This window comes from Callorhinus ursinus, unplaced genomic scaffold (assembly GCF_003265705.2).
Source record: "Callorhinus ursinus isolate GAN/ISIS: 27379988/994484 unplaced genomic scaffold, GSC_fseal_2.0 scaffold3, whole genome shotgun sequence".
Classification (NCBI taxonomy): domain Eukaryota; kingdom Metazoa; phylum Chordata; class Mammalia; order Carnivora; family Otariidae; genus Callorhinus; species Callorhinus ursinus.
In genome coordinates, this window is record NW_027397065.1 from 27,050,512 (window position 1) to 27,072,717 (window position 22,206).

A 22,206-nucleotide genomic window follows, 5' to 3' on the forward strand; every position below is an offset into this window, starting at 1 on the left:
AATTATGTATGAAGCAGTGTGGCTCTTTTCCTTTGTTAATGTAGCTTTATGCCATCAATTAGGTTATTCAGGAGTAAATCACTATAATATGAATTACTTTATGAAAAATTATAGTGACAGATTTTTCATAGGCTTAATATTTAAGATCTATATTAAGTAATTTTATATTATTCTTTACTTTTAGATATTACTGAATAAACTCTAAAGGCAAATATTTTAAATTAAAGCACCAAGGTTTTTCTTTTAGATGTATTTCTGTTTAGTAAATACTGTTAAGATACACTCTTGATATAGTGTTTTCATTGCACTTATTTTTTCTTTTTCTTAAATGTCTAAAAACATATGTTTTCAGATTAAACATGGTTTTAAATACTGTATCTTTATGCATATTATGGTAGCCAGCCTGCCACACCTCCCTACTCCCTGAACAGGATGGCAGTGGCTTTGTAAAGCCCTTCAGGATCAGTGACAGTGTCTCTTAAATCGTGCTTATATAGTAGAAAGTCTTCAGAGAACCTGGAATTTTGTTTCAGTAATTTTTTTCAACATAAGGAATTGGACTTGAATAAATTAGGCTATATAATGTTTCCACTGATAAAGCAGTTTTATTCTTTAAACAATTATTTCTGCTTTAAGAATTATTTGATCATGGATATCAGGGTTAATAGTCCTTAAGATCTCTTTTTTAAAATCTGATGGAAACTGTAGCTAGAATTAAAGATGTCACATTAAAATTGCAAATGAAGTTTAATAGCTAATACCATTTAGTTCTTTGAACCTCAAGTTAGGATAGTCTTTGAGAGTTTATGATTATCTTCTTTTACTATCTAAATAGCTCAGTGTAGCATTATTTTCATTTTAAATGTTAAGAGTATTATTAATTATGTTATGACTTTATTCAAGGTCATGTGTTGTATAAGGATGTAAAGAACAAAGGTCTATAAAACTTTCATAATATGTCTCATTACATAATGTATAAAATAGCATATAATAGAAATTATTTGAAAAGCAATGTAAGTCATCAACAAATTATTCATTAAATGAAAAATAAATCTTACTTGGTATTGAGTTTTTAACCGTGATATGAGAATGCTTTGTAAAATACCTGATAGCAAGCAAATGGAGAGACAGCAGTTTCCATAATGACATTCATAACATACTTTTTTTAAAGATCATCTTATTAATCATATGCACACTTCTAAATAGAATAGCCTTAGATTGGGTTATTTTCTGGAATTAAATAAATAAATGAAATAAGAAAAGTTGATTTCTTTCCCCTTGTGGTGTGAAATACCTAAGACTGAACTGTTGGCTTTTGTGGTCTTTGAAATTGAACTATTAAGGAATTCAGAAGTTAAATATTCATAAGTATGCCTATGAACTGAAAGCTATTTATTAATGCTCTGTGGATTTTGTCTTATCATTTTTCTCTATTTTTTGCTGTCATTAATTACAATTTAGCCAGCCTTTTTATATTAAATGTTCTCCTTAATTTCTTAATTTTGACCTTCCCCCTCTCCTTTTTTTTCTTTCGCTCACTCTCTCTCTTTTTTTTGGTATTACAGTCTGAGTGAAATATTACATAGGACACAAGATGAGATAGGGCATTTTGATAGAAGATGACCAATACCTGAGGGTGAACATTCACTATGTATTTGAGTACCTACTAAATGCCAGACCGGTAAAATGATCTGGAAAGTCAAATAAGACATGGAAACCTACCTCTAAGAAACATAATAGAACTAAGTGAAATGTTATTGCTAGTTTTTGCTTTGGCTACTCCTGGGATCTTTAAAGGTTTATATCATCTAAGATATCGTCTCATTTAGAGGAATGTAGTAGTTTGCTATGTGAAACACCATGCTTTATAAAAATCTGCTTGGAATCACAGATAATTCTGAAAAGTAAATTACTTTGAAGGGTCTTGAATGTAAAATGAGAAGGTTAGATGAAGTGATTTCTAGATCTTCTAGTGCTCATAGTCAATTATCTGTGGTTCTTGATTTCTGTAGCGTCAACTTCTAGAAGGAAAGTTACACCAGCTCTTGTTTTGGTATAGGTGGCATCTCTCATGTTATATATTAGGTATGTCCTTGAAAATTGATATTTGTAAATCAAATCATGACATCATCAGTCCATGTAGGGCAAGCCTTATTCCCTTTATTCTCATACCATACTCCCACTCCCTTTTTAGGCACTCATTCAAATGTGTTCTTAAATATCCATCAGTTCTCGGGTGCCTGGGTGGCTCAGTTGGTTAAGTGCCTGCCTTCAGCTCAGGTCATGATCCCACGGTCGTGGGATCGAGCCCCACATTGGGCTGGCTCCCTACTTAGCGGGAGCCTGCTTCTCCCTCTCCCCTCTGCTTGTGCTCTCTCTCCCTATCTCTCTCTGTCTCTCTCAAATAAATAAAATCTTTAAAAATATATATGCATCAGTTCTTGTGAAATATTTAACCTCATTTTATGTGCCCATTTTTTCTGTAGTTAATGAGGATTTTTATTGTGGTAAAATACACATACCTAAAATTTACCATCTTAACCTTCTTTGAGTATATAATATAATAGTTCTGTGGCATTAAGTATATTCATATTGTTGTGAACGTACCACAACCAATCTCCAGAACTTTTTCATATTTCCCAACTGAAACTGTACCCGTTAAACACTAGCTCCCCATTTCCTCCTGTCTACAGCCCTGGCACCATTTTTCTTTCACTTTCTATAAATTTGACTTCCTAGGAACTTCATATAAGAGGAATCATACAATATTTGTCCCTCTGTGACTGGCTTATTTCACTTAGCATAATGTCTTCAAGGCTCATCCATGTTGTAGCATGTGTCATAATACCCTTCCTTTGTAAGCCTGAAAATGTATACCACATTTTATTTATCCATTCGTCTGTGGATGGACTCCTGGGTCACTTCCACCTTTGGCTATTGTGAATAATGCTGCTGTGAACGTGGATGTACAAATAATCTCTTTAAGTCCCTGCTTTCATTTCTTTGGGATATGTATCCAAATTTGGCTTTTCTTTTTCGGGTGGTGGGGAGAGTCTCAAACAGGCTCCATGCCCATGCGGGGCTTGATTTCACAACCCTGCAGTTGTGACCTGAACAGAAATCAAGAGTCGGATGCTTGGGGCACCTGGGTGGTTCAGTAGGTTAAGCGTCTGCCTTTGGCTTAGGTCATGATCCCAGAGTCCTGGGATTGAGCCCCGCATCTGGCTCCCTGCTCAGCGGGGAGTCTGCTTCTCCCTCTCCCCCTAACCTCACTTGTACTCGCTCGCTCTCTCTCTCTCACTCTGTCAAATAAAAAAAAAAAATAAAGTGTTTAAACAAAAAGTCCAGGGCGCCTGGGTGGCTCAGTCGTTAAGTGTCTGCCTTTGGCTCAGGTCATGATCCCAGGGTCTTGGGATCGAGCACCCACATCGGGCTCCCTGCTCAGCGGGAAGCCTGCTTCTCCCTTTCTCACTCCCCCCTGTTGGTGTTCCCTCTCTCGCTGTGTCTCTCTCTGTCAAATAAATAAATAAAATCTTTAAAAAAAAAAAAAAAGTCGGATGCTTAACTGACTGAGCCACCCAGGCGCCCCATCCTAAATTTGTTTTTTAATTTACATAATTTTGGAACGTTTATAATTCAATACTGTTTTTAAGATCTATGTATTTTACTTTGTCTGTCTAGTTTTTGGTGCTAACTCTTCTGTATAGTGTTAGGTAATATCTGTGACTGTTCCTCTAGTGAAGGTCCTAGGTTTTTTCCAAATCTGTTTTACCACAAACACTGCTATGGTGTACATCCTTCTGTGTGACTCTCTTTAGACTGTGTTAGTTACCCATTCGTATAACAAATTACCTCAAATCTTAGTGGCTTAAACAACAAATATTTATTATTTTAGAGTTTCTGTGGAGAAACTTAAGAATGTCTTAGTTGTGTGGTCCGGCTCAGAATCTCTTATGAAGTTGCAGTCAAGATGTCAGCCAGGGCTGCAGTCATCTAAAGGCCTGACTAAACTGGAGGATCCACTTCCAAGATGGCTCACTCACATAGTCTGTTTCTCTTGACTGTTGGCAAGAGGCCTCAGTGCAAGAGGCCTCAGTGCTTTGCCATAGGCCTCTCCATGGAGTTGCTTGAATATCTTCATGACAGGGCTGCTGGCTTCTTCCACTGATCCCAGAGAGAAAGAACAAGAAGGAAGCCATCTATGACATAGTCTCAAAAGCCACACTGCTACCATATTTTCTTTATTAGCAGTGAGTCATTATTAAGTCCAGCCCACATAAAAGGAGATAAATTAAGCTCTACCTTTTGAAGGAAGAGAGTCAAAGAAATTGTGGGTATATTTTAAGATCACTACGTGGCCGGTAAGAAGTTTCAGTGGAATTTTTTCCTAGGAGAGGGATCACTGGATCATAGGGCATTTTTTCCTATTGCTGTTGTAACAAATTTCCACAAATTTGGTGGTTTAACACAGCACTTTATTTTCTTATAGCCCTAGAGGTCAGAAGTCTGAAATGGTTTTCACTGGCCCAAAATCAAAATAGCAGCATGCTGCACTTCCTCCAGAGGCTATAGGGGAGAACCCATTTTCTTTTTTCTAGCTTCTAGAGGCCACCTGTACTGGCTTCTGGTCCCTTCCTCTGTCTTCAGTGCCAGCAACATACTAAATCTCTCTGACCCTTTGCTTCTGTTGTTACATATGCTTTTCTGACTCTGACCCTTCCATCTCCTTAGAAGACCAAGATCCCTTGTGATTACCTTAGGTGCACCTATATAAATAATTCCGGAAAATCTCCCCATGTTAAGACCCTTAACTTAATCACATGTGCAAAGTCCCTCTAACCATATAAAGAGCTTCAGTGATAAGGATGTGGACATCTTCACGGGGCCATTATTCTGTCTACTATTGGTGTATATATACACAGTTCTTTTTTCTTTAGGCTGAAGTTTTTGAGTTTTGGTTACTTTTTTTGAGTTATATTTTGGTCAGTAATGTTACTTTTTTAGGTAAATTCACATTTTCATTTACCAGATTTATTTAAAGTGTAGTATATAATGTCACTCGTATGGTAAATAAATAGAACATTGAAGAATATCAAAATATATTTGCACTAGCTATTTTTAGATTCTCGGTTTTATTATCACTTAACGTGTGTCAGTATATTAGCTACTTCTGAGGTAGTTTATAATAGAAAGTAAGAAATGTTAAAGCAACATGGCCTTGTACCTTTTACGCTCGTTATCACACCATTTCTGTAGCTACTCTCTCCAAACCTCCTCTTCCTCACATTGCAAAATCACCTAGCCACGATGTGGTTCCCGTCCATATTTATGTTCTTACCCCTCCCTTTTTTCAGTGATTCCTCTACACTGAATTTCAGCTAAGTTAAACTGCCATCTATTCCCCCAAATATACATCATTTTTCCAACTTCTGAACTTTGATCATGCTGTTCTGTTTTCTGAAATACTATCCTCTCACATTTATGTTTATTAGCAATTACGCCATCTTTCAAGTCCCTTCTTAAATACGTTTACATTCTGAATGCTTTTCCTAATTTTCTCAGCAAGGTGTAACTCCCATCCCGTTCTGTCAGATGTTTTTAAATACAAATTTGCCTTTGAATTGTAGGTAATTTGTATCTTAGCCTGGGGCCCCTGTAAGTCAGAATCTTGAGACAAGACTTTGGGTGAAATACTTGCTTTGGGAAGTGATCCGGGAGTAGAGGGCTGAAAGGAGTTAAGTAGCGAAGAGGGACAACCAATGTAAGCATATGTTCTCGCGTTGGTCACCACTTTGGACAACTGTGGCTTGATCTATCAGGACTTTTTGAGGAACCACGTAGAATTGCCCGACCATAGGAAAGAATTATATATACTAGCTTCCATTTCCCTTTAGTCGAGGATTGTTCCATCAAATGTTCATTCTTTTATAGGTTGTACATGCATGAATGTTGGGGACCTATACTGGGGTATCTCTAGGACAAAATGCAAAAGATACCCGGTGTAGCTAATGTACCATCGGTTTAGGTTTACATCTGCAGTGAGCTGATTGATGCACCAATGACTAGAGTTAAAGGAAGCCAAGAGAATGTAAGGTGGGACACAAGTATCTGATATATTTGTATACTGACCCAATTTACCCTTCCTAATGGAATATTACTCCTTTGCTAGATAATAAGATACTTGAGAATAAGGAACGTGTCAACTTATCTTTCCTCCTAGTCTTGTAAGGCTCTTGTGTTGGAGTACCACAGACTGGTGGTTATAGAAATCTATTCCCTCACAGTTCTGGAGGCTGAAAGTCCAAAATCAAGGTGTCCTTAAGATTGGTTCCTTCTGGAGACAGTGAGGGAGAATCTGTTCCATGCCTCTCTCCCTAGCTCCTGGTGGTTGCTGGCAATCTTGGGCATTCCTTTGCTTGCATCTCTCTTACTCCAGTCTTTGCCTCCATTGTCACATGGTGTTTTCCCTAGGTCTCTGTGTCCATTTCTTTGCATAGCCTTCCTTTAAGGATACCAGTCATTGGATTTAGGGCCCACCCTAATCCAGTAAGACTTCATCTTAACTTGATTACATGTGTGAAGATCCTGTTTTCAAATAAGGTCACTTTTCAGAGATACTAGGGGCCAGCTACCTATGACTCAACATATCTTTTTGGGGAACACAATTCAAGCTACAAAGTCTCCTTATAATATGTGTATGGTGTCTTGTGAATAGTAAGTTCTCAAATGTTCGTTGATTTGAATTGTATAGCCACAGAAAGAAATCCATCATCTTACTATTTTAATGGGAAAGTCATCTTAGACATTCTTTGAATTTGTACCCTTGTTTTCTCTCCTTTGCCCCCTGTGGCTGATAAAGCACTACTTCAGTTTATTCTTGCATGTATTTGTCTTTTTGTGGCTATCATAGAATAAAGCATTTTGGGAATTACAAAAGCTAAGTATTCAATAATAAATCTTGTCTTAAAGGTAGAGAAACAAGACTCACTAAAGTAACATGGAATAGTTAGAGAATAGGTAAGCCAAGTTTTGTGGTATTTACTGTATAGTCAACAGAGACTCATTATTGGCTGGAAGGATAGGAAAGTTTTATGTAAGGCAACAGAACTGGGCCTTAAAGGATGGAGATACGTTAGCAAAACAGAGGAAAAAGGATGGGGTATTCAAAAAGGAGATGAATTGTGAACAAAAGTACAAAATAATCTGTACGGAATCATGACGAGGGACTTGAGGAGGGACTTTATATTGAGACCTAATAGAAAATAAGTTTGGAAGGTAGACTGTTATCAGGTATAACAGGTCATGAAAGCCATATAGTGGTAGTATTATATTATGTGGTCTTTAAAAGCATGAGCATTGGAAACAGATAGAGGAGTTTGAATTCTGGCTTAACAACTTGATTTGTATTCTTAGGGAAGTTATTTAGCATTTTGAAAGCTAACTCTAAAATGGTAAGTGATACCTGCCTTACAATTTTAAGAGTGAATGAGCTATATATATAAATACACACACACACAACACACATATGTAGGGCACTTATACTACATAGCATATTGTAAGTATGCAATAAATGGTAGGCTTTCTAAATTTCACATGCCAAATACAAAGAAAATTACATATATAGAGGATTTAAATGATAGAACTTTTTATATTTTTTCCTTTTTTTTTTAAATTTCAGTGGGATAGGGCGCCTGGGTGGCTCAGTTGGTTAAGCGACTGCCTTCGGCTCAGGTCATGATCCTGGAGTCCCGGGATCGAGTCCCACATCGGGCTTCCTGCTTAGCAGGGAGTCTGCTTCTCCCTCTGACCCTCTTCCCTCTTGTGCTTTCTATCTCTCATTCCCTCTCTCTCAAACAAATAAATAAAATCTTTAAAAATAAATAAATAAATAAATAAATTTCAGTGGGATAGGGGCACCTGGGTGGCTCAGTCGGTTGGGTGGCTGCCTTCGGCTCAGATCATGATCCTGGAGTCCCGGGATCGAGTCCCACATCGGGCTCCCTGCTCAGCAGGAAGTCTGCTTCTCCCTCTGACCCTCTTCCCTCTCCTGCTCTCTACCTCTCATTCTCTCTCTCTCTCTAATAAATAAATAAAATCTTTAAAAAAAAATAAATAAATTTCAGTGGGATATTTATGAAAATTAATCATGTTCTTGGCTACGAGACAAACCTTAAAAAAATGTCCAAATAATAGCAGTTTTGTAGGCAGCAGTCTTCAGTCTAATAAATAAGAAACTAGTAGCAGTAAAAAAATGCCTCAAAAGTCATCTTATACACCTAATAATTAAGAACGCTCTTCCAGGTACCCCCAAGATCAAAGAGGAAATCTTTTTTTTTTTTTTTTTAAGATTTTATTTGACAGAGAGAGACACAGCGAGAGAGGGAACACAAGCGGGGGCGTGGACAAGGGAGAAGGAGGCTTCCCGCGGAGCAGGGAGCCCAGTGTGGGGCTCAATCCCAGGACACTGGGATCATGACCTGAGTTGAAGGCAGATGCTTAATGACTGAGCCACCCAGGCGCCCCTCAAAGATGAAATCTATTGAAATTATAAATTATCAAGAAATAAATAAAGAGGAAAACACTTCTATGTAAAATGTGAAAGATGAACAAACTAGTAAAATCATGAACAAGTATGGTTTTTTGCAGGAACAGAAGCGGATGGGTCAAAATAAGATGTTATAATTGACAGCAACAAATTAAAAGAAAAAACTATCTAGTTCTATGTTATATCAAAAGGTGTTGTAGGGGCGCCTGGGTGGCTCAGTCGTTAAGCATCTGCCTTCGGCTCAGGTCATGATCCCAGGGTCCTGGGATCAAGGCCGCGTAGGGTTCCCTGCTTAGCTGGAAACCTGCTTCTCTCTCTCCCACTCTCCCTGCTTGTGTTCCTGCTCTCACTATGTCTCTCTCTTTCAAATAAATAAATAAAATCTTAAAAAAAAAAAGGGTGTTGTAAAAACATTTAGAAACTACTCCTAATAAAAACTTAAAGGAAGGGACGCCTGGGTGGTTCAGCTGGGTCATGATCCCAGAGTCGGGGGATCTAGCCCCATGGCAAGCTCCCTGCTCAGTGGGGAGTCTGTTTCCTCCTCTCCCTCAGCTGCTCCTCCTGCTCGTGCGCTCTGTCTTTCTCTCTCTCTCACACTGTCTCTCTCAAATAAGTAAATAAAATCCTTAAAAAAAAACAAAACAAAACTTTAAGGAAAATACTTAAAAAGTATTTACAGAAATCTTAGGAGTAAGACTGTGTGTGTGTGTATATATATATATATATATATATATATATATATATATATGGTGAAACACTAAACAATTCCTATTAAAATCAGGGATAAGATCACTATTCAACATTATTTTTAAGTTTCCAGCTAACTATTAAGAAAAAGAAACGAGGTGTAAATACTGGGAAAGAAGAGACAAAATGACCTTTAATTATAAATTATATGATTATAGGCAGAAAACCCACAAGAAAAACTATTAGAACTCATGGGATAATTTGAAAAGGTGGGTACATAAGGGTTATGTATTAAATAAAATCAGTAGCTTTTATCTGTACTAGCAGTATCTGGCATGGAATGGTGGTGTTTATTCACAATAAAAAAACCCAGGAATAAATTTGATAAAGCATAGAACCTTCTCTTGAAAAAAAACTAGAAAATTTGATTGAAGGACCTGAATTATTCATGACACAGAGAGCTAAGATTTAGTACCATAGAAATGTAATCTGTCTCAAATTAATATAAATGTATGCGGTGACAGTTTTAAGTATACATGAGAATTTAGCATATGATAAATACATTTCTGTTCAGTGGAAAGGAAATGTTTTGTTTAATAAGTAGTGCTGGTGTAATTGGTTATTCATATGAGAGACAAAATTAAAGCACTATACTCATACCATATATAAAAATAGAAATTCTGTGTGAATTAAAGACCTAAATGTAAAAATAGAATTTCTGATGCCACCTAGTAAATTAATCACTTGTATTTATCACTTCTTTCTCCTAAGACCCCATTTAAGTGATGGTAAAAAAAAATTTTTTGAAGATATGTACTTATAATACCATAGAGTGAGAGGGAGCCAAATAGAGATTTGCAACAAATTTCTGGAAGATGAAGAAATCATGGAAATTAAAAATGATTACTGAAAATTAATCAAGGACCTAAGACTTCCTAGTTCTCTGTTCTTTCCAGCATAGCAGGTTACTTCCTGTTATTTAGAAGTGAAATAAAGGGGCCTCTTGGTGGCTGAGTCATTAAGCATCTGCCTTCAGCTCAGGTCATGATTCCGGGGTCCTGGGATTGACCCCATATGGGGCTCCCTGCTCCGCAGGAAGCCTGCTTCTCCCTCTCCCGCTCCCCCTGCTTGTGTTCCCTCTCTCGCTGTGTCTCTCTCTGTCAAATAAATAAATAAACTCTTAAAAAAAAAAAAAGTGAAATACTAATCTTGAAAATTTTTAATAGCCTTTGAAATTATTTGTCATACGTTTGGGTGTTGAAAAGCCAGAATTGGGAATTCATGCTTTGGGCCAGGGGTCAGCAAACCACTGCTGTTTTTGTAAACTAGGTTTTATTGGAACATGGTCATACCCACTTTTTTTTTTTTTTAGATTTTATTGAGAGAGAGAGAGTGCACTCAGTGAGGGGAGGGGCAGAGGGAGAAGGAGAGAGAATCTCAGGCAGACTCCCTGCTGAGCCCAGAGCCCAATGCCAGGCTTGATCCCAGGACCCAGAACCCCAAGATCATGATCTGAGCCAAAATCAAGAGTTGGACACCAACTGAGCCACCCAGGCGCTCCTGGTCATGCCCATTTATTTATCTATTATCTGTGGCTGCTTTTGTGTTAGAAGCAACAGAGGTAGTTGTGACAGAAATCATAGGGCCTGTAAAGCCTTTTTTATTACCTGACCTTTGCGGAAAATGTTTAACCAGCCTCTTTTTCATATAATTTTGGTGGCCATCTAGAAGCTTGACCTTACTTAGGATGGGCTTGGATGGAGCCTAACCAAATTAAGTAGCCATTTGCAGAATGTAAGGAAGGAAGAAGGAGTAGGCAAAGAATATAGCAGATAAGAAACTGAACATCACGACTTACTGGGTCTTCGCAGAGAATAGGAAGAGAAGTAGAATGGAGGATAAGAACCTGCATTGGTGGTTAAATAAAGAGAAAATAATTAAAAATAGGTGAGGTGCTCTGCTTGGAATTAAAATTCTTTTTTCGGTATATTGATTTTTTTTTATCTAACTTGTTAAATTTTCATATTTAAGATTTTTCTGGGGTGCTTGGGTGGCTCAGTCAGTTAAGCATCTGTCTTCAGCCCAGGTCATGGTCCCAGAATCCTGGGATCATGTCCCACTTTGGGCTCCTGTTTCTCTCTCTCCCTCTCCCTCTCCCTCTGCCACTTCCCCCTGCTTGTGCTCTCTCTCTCTGTCAAATAAATAAATAAAATCTTAAAAAAAAAAGAATTTTCTGTTTTGTTTCTGCCTTTCCAATCATTATTCTTTCTAGTAATTTACTGTGCTAATTAGCACTTCCAGGATTATGTTGAATAAAAATGTTTAATAGTAGACATCCTTATCTTGTTCTTGATTTTAAAAAGAATGTCTCAGATGCCTGGTTGGTTTAACCTCAGTTGGTTAAGCGACTGCCTTCGGCTCAGGTCATGATCCCAGGGTCCTGGGATCGAGTTCCGCATTGGGCTCCCTACTCAGCGGGAAGTCTGCTACTGCCTCTGCTCCTCCCCTCGTGCACTCTTGCTCTCGCTCTTTCTCTCTCAAAAATAAATAAAATCTTTTTAAAAATTTAAAATGAAAAGAATGTCTCCACCATTTCACTATTAAAAATGTTTACTGGGTGCCTGGGTAGCTCAGTTGGTTAAGCATCTCCATCAGCTCAGGTCATGATCCCAGGGTCCTGGGATCTGGGATCGAGTCCCGCATCCCTGGCTCCTTGCTCAGTGGGGAGCCTGCTTCTCCCTCTGCCTGCCCCGCCCCCAGCTTGTGCTTGCTCTCTCTCTCTCTCTCTCTCTCATAAATAAATGAATAAAATCTTAAATAAATAAAAATATTTACCTTTTTTGCAGTTTCCCTGTTTCCAGTTTATTAAGAGTTTTTATCTGGAATAGCTAATGACTTATCAAATGTTTTTTCTTTGTCTCTTGAGATGATGATATGATTTTTCTTCTTTAGTATTGTATTTTTTTTAGATTTTATTTATTTATTAGAGATTGCGTGCATGAACACATGAGCAGAAGGAGAGGGAGAAGCAGACTCACTGCTGAGCAGGGAGTCCAAGGAAGGCCTCTAGCCCAGGACCCTGGGATCATGACCTGAGCCAAAGGTGGACACTTAACCGACTGAGCCACCCAGGCACCCCTTTTCTTTAGTATTTTAATGTAGTGAATGGCATATAAATGATCTAATGTTAAGCTATCCTTGCATTCATAGAATAAACTCAGCCTGCTTCTGTTGTAGTTTCTTTACTGTATACTAACGTATTGTTTCCTGAAACTTTGTTCAGGATTTTTATATCAACATTCATGATATTAGCCCTCAGTTATTTTCACACTACCTTTGACTTTCATATCACGATTATATTGGCCTCATTGAATGCATTAGGGAATATTTCCTATTTATTTTTATTTCTGGGTAAGTTTTTATAAGGTCAGAATGATTTGTTTCTTAAATGTTTATTTTCTTTGTGTGGTGGGAGGAGAAGGGAGAAGATATTTACTGTTCTAATTTTTAGTAGTTACAGAACTATTAAGATTTCCTATTTCTTCTTAAATCAGCCTCCCCCACCCCTCACATTTTGTTCAAGTTCTTTGGTCTCTTCTATTTGTGTAATAATATTTAGTCTTTTCAAAGAACCAACTTTTTGCTTTGATCTTCAAACTACCAAAGGGTAATCAATAAAAAGGAAGACTGCTTCTCAACAGACCTCAGGCCTTTTATTTCTAGAGGCAGTGACTGTGTTTTTGCATATCCTTTCAATGACATTTTTTATCCTTACACAGTTCTTTTATTTTTGATATAACAGGATGGACCATATGAGATGTAGTGACCTGCACTTTCTTTTTCTTTCTTTCTTTCTTCCTTCCTTCTTTCCTTTCCTTTTTCCTTTCCTTTCCTTCCTTTTCCTTTTCCTTTTCCTTTCCTTTACCTTTTTGCCTTTTTTTTCTTAACATCAACCTCATTCTTTTTAATGCCAATGTAGTATTCCACTGCATGGTTGTATCCTACTTACTTAAAAGTAGTTATGCTTTTATACAAAATAAAAACCTTCCCACTTGCTTGAAGTAACCTGATATAGTAGTAACAGACATCATCACTTCAGAGAACTCCTTGAAAGAGAGGGTATATTCCATTTAAATATCTTTAACTAAAAAACAAAACTGTTTTCATAATTTAAATGCCATGTAATGTTCTTAAACGTTTAAATCTCTGTTCCTTTTGCAGTTTACCTTAGGTTGTAGGAGTAGATGTAATTTTATCCTGTTTCTTATGGCCACCCTTTTGCCTAATGCCATTTATTTAAAGTCCATCTTTTCACATGTATTTGAGATACTACCTTCATTATGACTAAATTTACGTATATTTACTTCTGGATTTATGTGTGCATGTGTGTGCATGCATGTGTTCCCATGGTTGATCTATTCATATGACAGTATCATAGGTTTTAAAAACTTTTGTATTTTTGAAATAACTTTGGACTTAAAAAAGAGTTGGAAAAATAGAACAGTAAGTTTCTGTATACCCTTCACTCAGCTTCCCAGCTTCCCCTAATGTTAACATCTTACATATCAGGACTAAGAAATTAATTTATTGGTACAATGCAGTTAACTATATATAGTGTTTTATTTATAAAGGCTTTGTACAGTATTTTAATATGTGGTAGGTCTATTCCTTCTCTTCTCTTTTCATACTTTGCCTTTTTTGCTTGTTTTTCCAAATGTCTAGCTGCAGAAAACAAAATGAAAACAAATCTTACATAGCATATTTATTGGGACTGCATAAGATTTATAAATTAACTTGGGGGGAAATGACATCTTCATGATACTGAATCTTTATGTACATGAACAAGGTATGTTTATAGTTTTCCTCATATATGTTTTGGACTCTTTTTGTTCAGTTTATGCTTAAGTGTTTTTTACTTCTAAAAATTATAAATTGGACCTCTCCTAAAAGGAAACTTCCATTTCATCCTCTATCTGATTTCTCTTTGCACATAAAGGAAAGATTTCTGTATATTTTGGACTTCGTTAAATTACTCAATTATCTTATTATAGTAATATTGAGTTAATTTTTGGGGATATTCTAGGTATATAATTATGTCATCTGCCAGTAGTATTCCTTTTTTTTTTAAGATTTTATTTATTTATTTGACAGAGAGAGACAGCGAGAGAGGGAACACAAGCAGGGGCAGAGGGAGAGGGAGAAGCAGTCTCCCTGCTGAGCAGGGAGCCTGATGTGGGGCTTGATTCCAGGACCCTGGGATCATGACCTGAGCCGAAGGGAGACACTCAACGACTGAGCCACCCAGGCGCCCCAGTAGTATTCCTTTCTAACTTCATTCTTTAATTGTGCTGACTAGTATAATGAGTAATAGTGGTAAAAATGGGCTTCCCCTGACTTTAGGAATAGATCTACTGTTTCCACATTAAGTATGGTGCTGGCTTTTCGGCTGATATGGATCATATTAAAGAAGAGTCCTTTTAAATTCAGTATTCTCAACAAGAGTGGGCATTGACTTTGTAGAACATCTTTTCACCATCTTTGGCATAGTCATATTTTTTTCTGTGTAGATCTATTAGCGTGTTGAATGATACTGATTTTCTAATAGTGATTTTTATTGGAAAATTTGATTTTCTTTTGATAAATTACATTTTCTAGAATATTAAGTTTTCAAATTTATTTGCATACAGTTGAACAAAGTAGTCTTAAGATTCTTTTGCTTTCTTCTCTTTCTGTTGGTATTTTTCTCTTATTGCCATCTAAAAGTGCTAGCAAATATGTATTTTTTTAACCAAAACAAAACAGTAAAAATAGTTCCACTAATTAAAAAAAGTGATCCCAAACTTCTTACATTATTAATAATAATGATAACTCCATATTTAATTCTAATTGAATATTCTCTTGCCAGCCTGAAACTTTTTTTCCTACTTGCATTAATTTCCTAGGGTACTTGTAAATTTGTTTTTCAGTGAACATTTGAATAAAAGTCTAAGTAAGAGTCCCTTTGCTTTCTTCTCCCCTACCCTACTCTTATGGGGTGAGGGTCTCTTTAATGGACATCTTGACACTACAGAAAAACAAATTGGGATGTTTGCATACTCTGATGAAAGTGAAAGATTAAGAGATTTTCCCCATTTCATGAGATAAATTTTGATTTTTTTGAATGTTGAGTGACTTGCAATTAAGATACATTTCATATGAAATTCTAATGATTGCATAAAATGCATTCTAACGTAAATTTATGATTTCTCAAATTTTGCATAAAGCAGTTTTGAGTTAGGGAAGGGTGGTTGCAACATCTTAAAAGGATATAGGAAATATATTACTCCCTGAAACATCTTTTTCCCATCAAATTATATGAAATACTCTGCTTTCTAGAGCAGAAATGACTTTAATGCTTGTGATTCTGGAGTGGGTGGGGGAGAAAAAAATGTTCGAATGTTTTAATTATCCGTTTGAAGGGTTGGATTTTTCCCCCCCTCAATAAAGAACACTTTGTCTATGCTCATTTTGCCCATCTGGGTCTTCTGTGATTGTGTAAGGTTATAACCTGCATATCTTTTTTTTTTTTTTTAAGATTTTATTTTATTTATCAGAGAGAGAGAAAACATGTACAGCAAGGGGAGCGGCAGGCAGAGGGAGAAGCAGACTCCCCCCTGAGCAGAGAGCCCAATGCAGGACTCAATCCCAGGATCCTGGGATCATGACCTGAGCTGAAGGCAGCTGCTTAACCAACTGAGCCACCCAGGCATCCCTATAACCTGCATATCTTAACATAACTGTGTATACCTGTCTCTCTCTGTGTTACTACCTTTTATATTGTTTTATTATTTTATTGCAAAATTGCCTGTTAAAATTTTATTTGAAGTAAAGAATTTCAGGGCTTGCATTATTAAGTTCTGTCAGATCCCCACTTCTGTTAAACAGTTTTTAATGTGCTGTATATTTTCAGACCTGCTTGTTAATGGGATGATGTAAAGCCGATAAATGATCATACCTATGAATTTCTCCTTTATTTTTGAGATGTCTCTATCCTTTTCAAGTAGCAGAATTACTTCTTTACCTCTTATCCCTTGGGCAGGGGGCAGAAACTTTTAACAATAGATTGAAATTAGGTCTTACTAAGGAAGATATGTTACATGTGTACTTTTATAACATAACTTATATTTACATAGCACTTTTCAGCCTGCCTTTTCTTCCTTACTTCTAACAGTATCCCTGTAAATTATATTTGTTCAGGTAGTAGATAACCATTTTACAAACAGTGAAATGAATTAAAATGAAGGGGCAAAGTAAACCATGACCAACCCTAAAATTAAGACTTTTGTCTCCAAACACAAATCTAGTTCTCATTGTTTTCAATCATAAAAACTTTTGTGAATAATTGCCCACCTCCCAGGACCCACTTCCTCTTCAGATGACGGTGGGTTGCATCAGATTTATCATTAACTCATTGGAGAAGTAGCTAGACCTGAGTCCTTCGATTTCCCTTGTTAAAGGCCATCAGTTGCTAAGCTCCAATACTGTCATGACTAGCCAGTGTTAAACCTGTCTGCCTTATTTTGTGTAGTGGATTTTATTACAGAAGCACTTTCTTTTGTCAAGATCTTTAAGTATTGTTTATATAAAAAAAAACTTTTGTAATGCTTTTTAGCTCTAAAAGAATTAAGATAGAATTTTATTTATTCCAAATTGAGTTTGGGATTAAACTAAAAAGAGAATCTGGGTCTTCTGAACTTGGTTAGTCTTAATCTACCTCCTAGCATTCTCTGATTCATGCTAAGGACCTCTTAACTACCTGACTATCTTCTCTTTCTTTTCTCCCTCTTCTTTCACAGTGATATAATTAATTGCCAGACTCTGCCTCACTTCTCTTTGATAATTTCTGCTTCTAAACTGATCCATTTTCTTTAAGTGTCTTTTGGCCTCAGTTCTGAGCACAGTGGGTCCCAAGACCACATAACGCTATAGCATGGCCTATTCATCTTTTTTAATAAATGTAGAACTTTATTTTAGTAATTCTTACTTATCATCTTCCAATTAAAAAGATTGAAGTCTCAAGCTAATGCTCTCCTTTGTATCCATTTTGTTCAATGGCTGCCTTTTTAATGAGGCCTTCTTGGAAGTTCAGAACTGCTTCACCATGGATGTTATCTAAGACTAGCCTTCTGTCAAAGTGATAGAATGTAATACCCAATCTCATTAATTCATTCTGGCTTTAAAATTATGTAACTTGAACAAAATCCATAAATAATATTACCGATATGAACTTCTTGTCAATGATTACATTTCATTACATAAGTTTTACCTGTAAGACCAGTTAAAGTATCTTTAAAAACTTGAAAAAAATTCTAGCCTGACAGAAATCTCATCTACCTGTGAAAAGGCAAATGTAGTCAAGCACTACTGAGGTTCTCTTCTATTTTAGTTCTCCTTGTCTTCAGCTAAGACTCTAGTGTTTCATCCTCTTAGAACTATAATGCTGCTTAAACAATATTGTTATTAAATGTCTCCAGAGTTTTGTTTCTTTATCCCTTTCTTTGTAAACAAGCAGCCACGTTATTTTTAGTAGTGAATTTCAAAATCCTTTTTAACCTTATAGGTCCAAGGGTAGCCAAGGATGGCTGCAGCTTCATATGATCAGTTGTTAAAGCAAGTTGAGGCACTGAAGATGGAGAACTCAAATCTTCGACAAGAGCTAGAAGATAATTCCAATCATCTTACAAAACTGGAAACTGAGGCATCTAATATGAAGGTATCAAGACTGTGACTTTTAATTGTAGTTTATCCATTTTTATTCAGTGTTCCCTTCTGTAAATTTGGGGTTAGATACTTTGCTTACTTAAAAGTGTATTTTAAGTTAAGCCGCAATATGTAAACTCTTTCTTGCAAAGTTAGCATGTATATTTTGAACAAAATATATTAAATTAATCCAGCGAATCATAGAAAGAAAGTAATTGTAAAAACCCAATGGCTAGTTAATTTGTTCTTAGTTATTTTTAAGCTTAAAAATAAGAGACCAACCTTAGTATCACTATACTGAGGCTGGGTGTTCTGCATAATTCATAGAAACTAGTTTCACAACTTTAGAATATATCTCAGTTATTAAATATAGTCTTCCTCCCCAGCTCTCCCAGATCTTTTCTCCACTTAAGTGCTGCAATGATAAATGATCAAGAAAAACAGAATGCCCTACTGTGAACGGTCCAGAACTGAAAGTCAGTACCTGGTCCTATTCCTTGTTTTGCCACAAGCCGAGCTGTATCACCTCTAGGTACCCTTCTGGACTTCAGGTGCCTTATTTGGAAAATAAAAGTATCACAGTAGCCTAGATGATTTCCATGTCTCCTTCAAGTCCTGAAATTGGTTTGCCGAATACCATTGAAAGGTTGTGATAACCTCCAAGGAAAGTTATAAAATATTCAGTCTGCAGTGGGATAGATAAGTTCTAATTTCAAAATAATTGAGGTTAAAATTTTAGCCATTTTAATTTCCAGTACTTAGGTAGATTCCCTTCTCACTGAACTTAATAACTTTATAGATTAGGAGATTCATCAACAAAACTGTTAACCTCTTTCTCTTTTAAAAATTCTACCCGCTTTGTGTTGTTTCTGCCCCTTGGCTGTTTAGCATCTGGGTGCCTGATGCTATTCTTCCTGTCTGTTCACTACTCTCTTATTCCTTATTCATTGCCTATTTTCTTCTCGTTCTTTTTCTATGCATTTTGAGGTCTCCCTGATTCTTCAAGCTTCTGTACATCACTGAACTATTTTTGCTCCCCTTTTACTCTTTATTGTCAATATCATAACAGTTCAGCCTTTTACTCATATGTACTATTCTATCTATCCATAAATCTTTCCTACTCTAATTACCTATTTCTGTGGTTAAAAACTGTCCTCAGTGAGGACAAATCTCCAAGATACCTACCTCCAGTCCTTTCGGAAATAAGGTAGACTTTAAGAAAACATGTTTTTTCACCACAAACTGTGGGTGACCTTAAAAACAGCCAAATCAGTTATCTAATATTAAAAAAGAATAGTTTGCTATTTTAACACTGATCAACACAATGTATCTAAAATTATTGTACATGGCATGTGGTTTTAAAAGTTTAAAGATAAAAAGAGTAAAATTCCCAACAGGACTACTCTTTCATCTACTTTGGGAGGTATATTTTGCAAAAAATTCCTCTTGGCAGGCCTATCTGGATGTTTTATAGTGCACAGTTTTGAGATCCATTTTAAGTTTTTGCTTAACTACTTGAACAAATTCAAAATTTATTTTTGGGAGATATTTTAACCTACCCTTAGACCCATCTCCATGTTGAATAGGAATGTCTTGGAGTAAAAATACAAGTTAGACCCTTAAATTTCTACAATGGAATATCAGGTTGACCACTTATCCGTGTGGTATATCATATTGTATATCATGAATATTGACACTTATGTCTGAATTCAACCATGAATTGATAATTACTCAGCAAGTGCTTCTGCAGACATCCTTGCAAAGCCATCCACTTACTTCTTTAGGATTGGGCATATGGTATCATAGCAGTTACAACTTTATAATGAAATTACTTATGTATCTCTCCTTAAGAGGATTTAAGCTGTTCAACAGCAGGAACCATGACCATTTGTTTTGTCTTAGAATATTGATTTGTGAAAAGACACTTGGAAACACTGTCACTTCCCACATTGGATTAGTTAATCCAAAACAATGGTTATTTACCCAAAATCACATATTATTCTTTGGAATACATTACGTAATCTTGAATCCTGTTTCCTGTTCATTAACCTGTTTGCCCCAAAGAAAGGCAAGGTGGGTCCTCTTCAACTAGGTAATGTAAGGATTTCTGAAATTTATGCAGTAGTACCATCTAGTGGCAAAAAAGAATACTGTTTTGCTGTTGATTACAAGGCATTGATACAAATAAACTATAAAAATATTTTGTGTGTGTGACAGGGAAATATGTGTACAACTAATTAGGGAAATGTGAACCCTATGTATTTGAAAACATTAAGGAAAAGTTTATTTTTTAGGTGTAATGATGGCATTGTGGTTGTGGTTAGAAAGGATCCCTGTTTAAATATATATCTGAATTATTTATAGAAGAAGTAATATGATGTCTGAGATTTATTTTCCAAATGAATTTGAGTCAGGGAAGGGAATAGAGGAAGTGGGTATGGATATAGATGAAACAAGATCATGAGTTGATCATGATTGAGGTGGGATGTGAGGATACATGGGAGATTGCTATATTCTCTATACTTAGGTTTACGTTTGACATTATCTGTAGTAAAAATATAGTAAAATTAAATAGAGATTTCATGGGATTTAGATGACCTGGAATTAGATAAATGCAGGAATTGTAGCTTAAATTTAAAAGAAATTACATACTGTACTTTTTAATTTGGGGGCTAGAACTCAATTTGATTTACTTTAAAATGCTGAGCATAGCAACAAAACCATGGTCATGTAGAGATGTTAAGCATTTAAACTGAGAGATGTCCTGGTATTAAAAAAAAAAAATTATCTGTAGGTAAATTAGTAATGAACTATTTATGTCTTTGTTGTATTTTGACAGAATGAAATTTTATAAATTATAACTGCAAAATCATATACATGTAGAATATCTTATTTTCAGAGTGTAAGAAGAAATTAGAAATAAAAGCTCAGATTGACACATTTCATAATTTATTTTGAAGATTTAATTTTCAAATATACTTGTATTTGGTAATGAAAAGAATCTGTAACTGATATAATGACAAAAACAAGTGGATCAAGTAGCAGCCTCCCTGAAATGACACAGTTGCTCATTGATAAATATTTTCTTTTCACTGATATCACCACAGAGAACATTTCATCTCTAATAAATAATCTTTTAATGTTTCTAAACTCTTAAAATATTTTAAGAAATAATGTGTGGTTATATAAGGTAAATAACTAATTTTTTAAATCCAGACTTCCAGGATTTATAAATACAAATGAATATTCTCTCCTTCAAAATTGTATACTAATTTTAAAAACTGCTATTTCTCAAAGCATTTTTTTTGAAGATTTTATTTATTTATTTGACAGAGAGAGACACACCAAGAGAGGGAACACAAGCAGGGGGAATGGAAGAGGGAGAAACAGGCTTCCTGCTGAACAGGGAGCCCAATGCAGGGCTCGGTCCCAGGACCCTGGGATCATGACCTGAGCCAAAGGCAGATGCTTAATGCCTGAGCCACCCAGGCACCCCTCTCAAAGCATTTTTTTAAAATATTTTATTTGGAATTACTTGGCAGTTGTGTCGCATTTTTTAAAAAACTCTTTGAAATTGATGACTACTTCTTTTAGGTTGAATGCAGTACTCAGCTCCAGGGAATCATTCCTACTGCAACAACTAAAAAACACTGGATAAAATACAAAAATCATACTTTAAAAGACGTTGGAGAACAGAACTGTGGAGTCATCGAGGACTGTATTAACTAAACTTGATAAGAGGAAAGAGCCCTTTCTAGAATAACTGACATTGCTGGTGATTTTCTTCCCCAGGGATATTTGTTAATTCTGAGCACAGGCTGCCGTTCATTGCTTGCACAAGCAGGACTCCACTGGAGGAAGGAAACTGTTGTAGGTCTTGACAAACATGTGGCCAGATGTGAAGTATTGACATTTTAGAGGAGCCCCAAATGCATGGCTAGTTTTCCCCATGGAACATTGGTTGTGTCTTGTGAAGGATGCTAGGGACGGACCGGGAAAGCTAAATGTTACAAGGCAAAGTCTTGCTATGGGAAAGACACATTGCTTTCACACAAGAGGGCTCCTTCTCAAGACATGTGCCATGTTTTTAACTTTGTGGAGTAGAAAATTAAAGACCCAAGCTCACTACATCCAAAAGATAGAATTTTTAGGGCTAAGGAGTCAGGTACCACCTGAGAATAAGGCAAAGTGAAATATTCTATAATCTTGCAGTGCTTGGGAGACACAGACTCACC

At 36.2% G+C, this 22,206-nt stretch overlaps 1 protein-coding gene across 13 annotated transcripts in view; it reads left to right on the forward strand.

The window, feature by feature from the left end:
• APC (APC regulator of WNT signaling pathway) overlaps positions 1–22,206 on the forward strand; it is a 130,312-nt gene that overhangs the window by 33,997 nt on the left and 74,109 nt on the right. For 5 of the 13 annotated variants that reach the window (XM_025866887.2, XM_025866889.2, XM_073889255.1 and 2 more), the window contains exon 2: positions 17,832–17,984. The exons of the other annotated variants lie outside the window; for them this stretch is intronic. In XM_025866887.2, coding sequence (XP_025722672.1) covers positions 17,850–17,984 — 135 coding nt within the window. In that variant the 5' untranslated portion in view covers positions 17,832–17,849. The remainder of the gene's footprint in view (positions 1–17,831; positions 17,985–22,206) is intronic. 13 annotated transcript variants of the gene reach the window in all.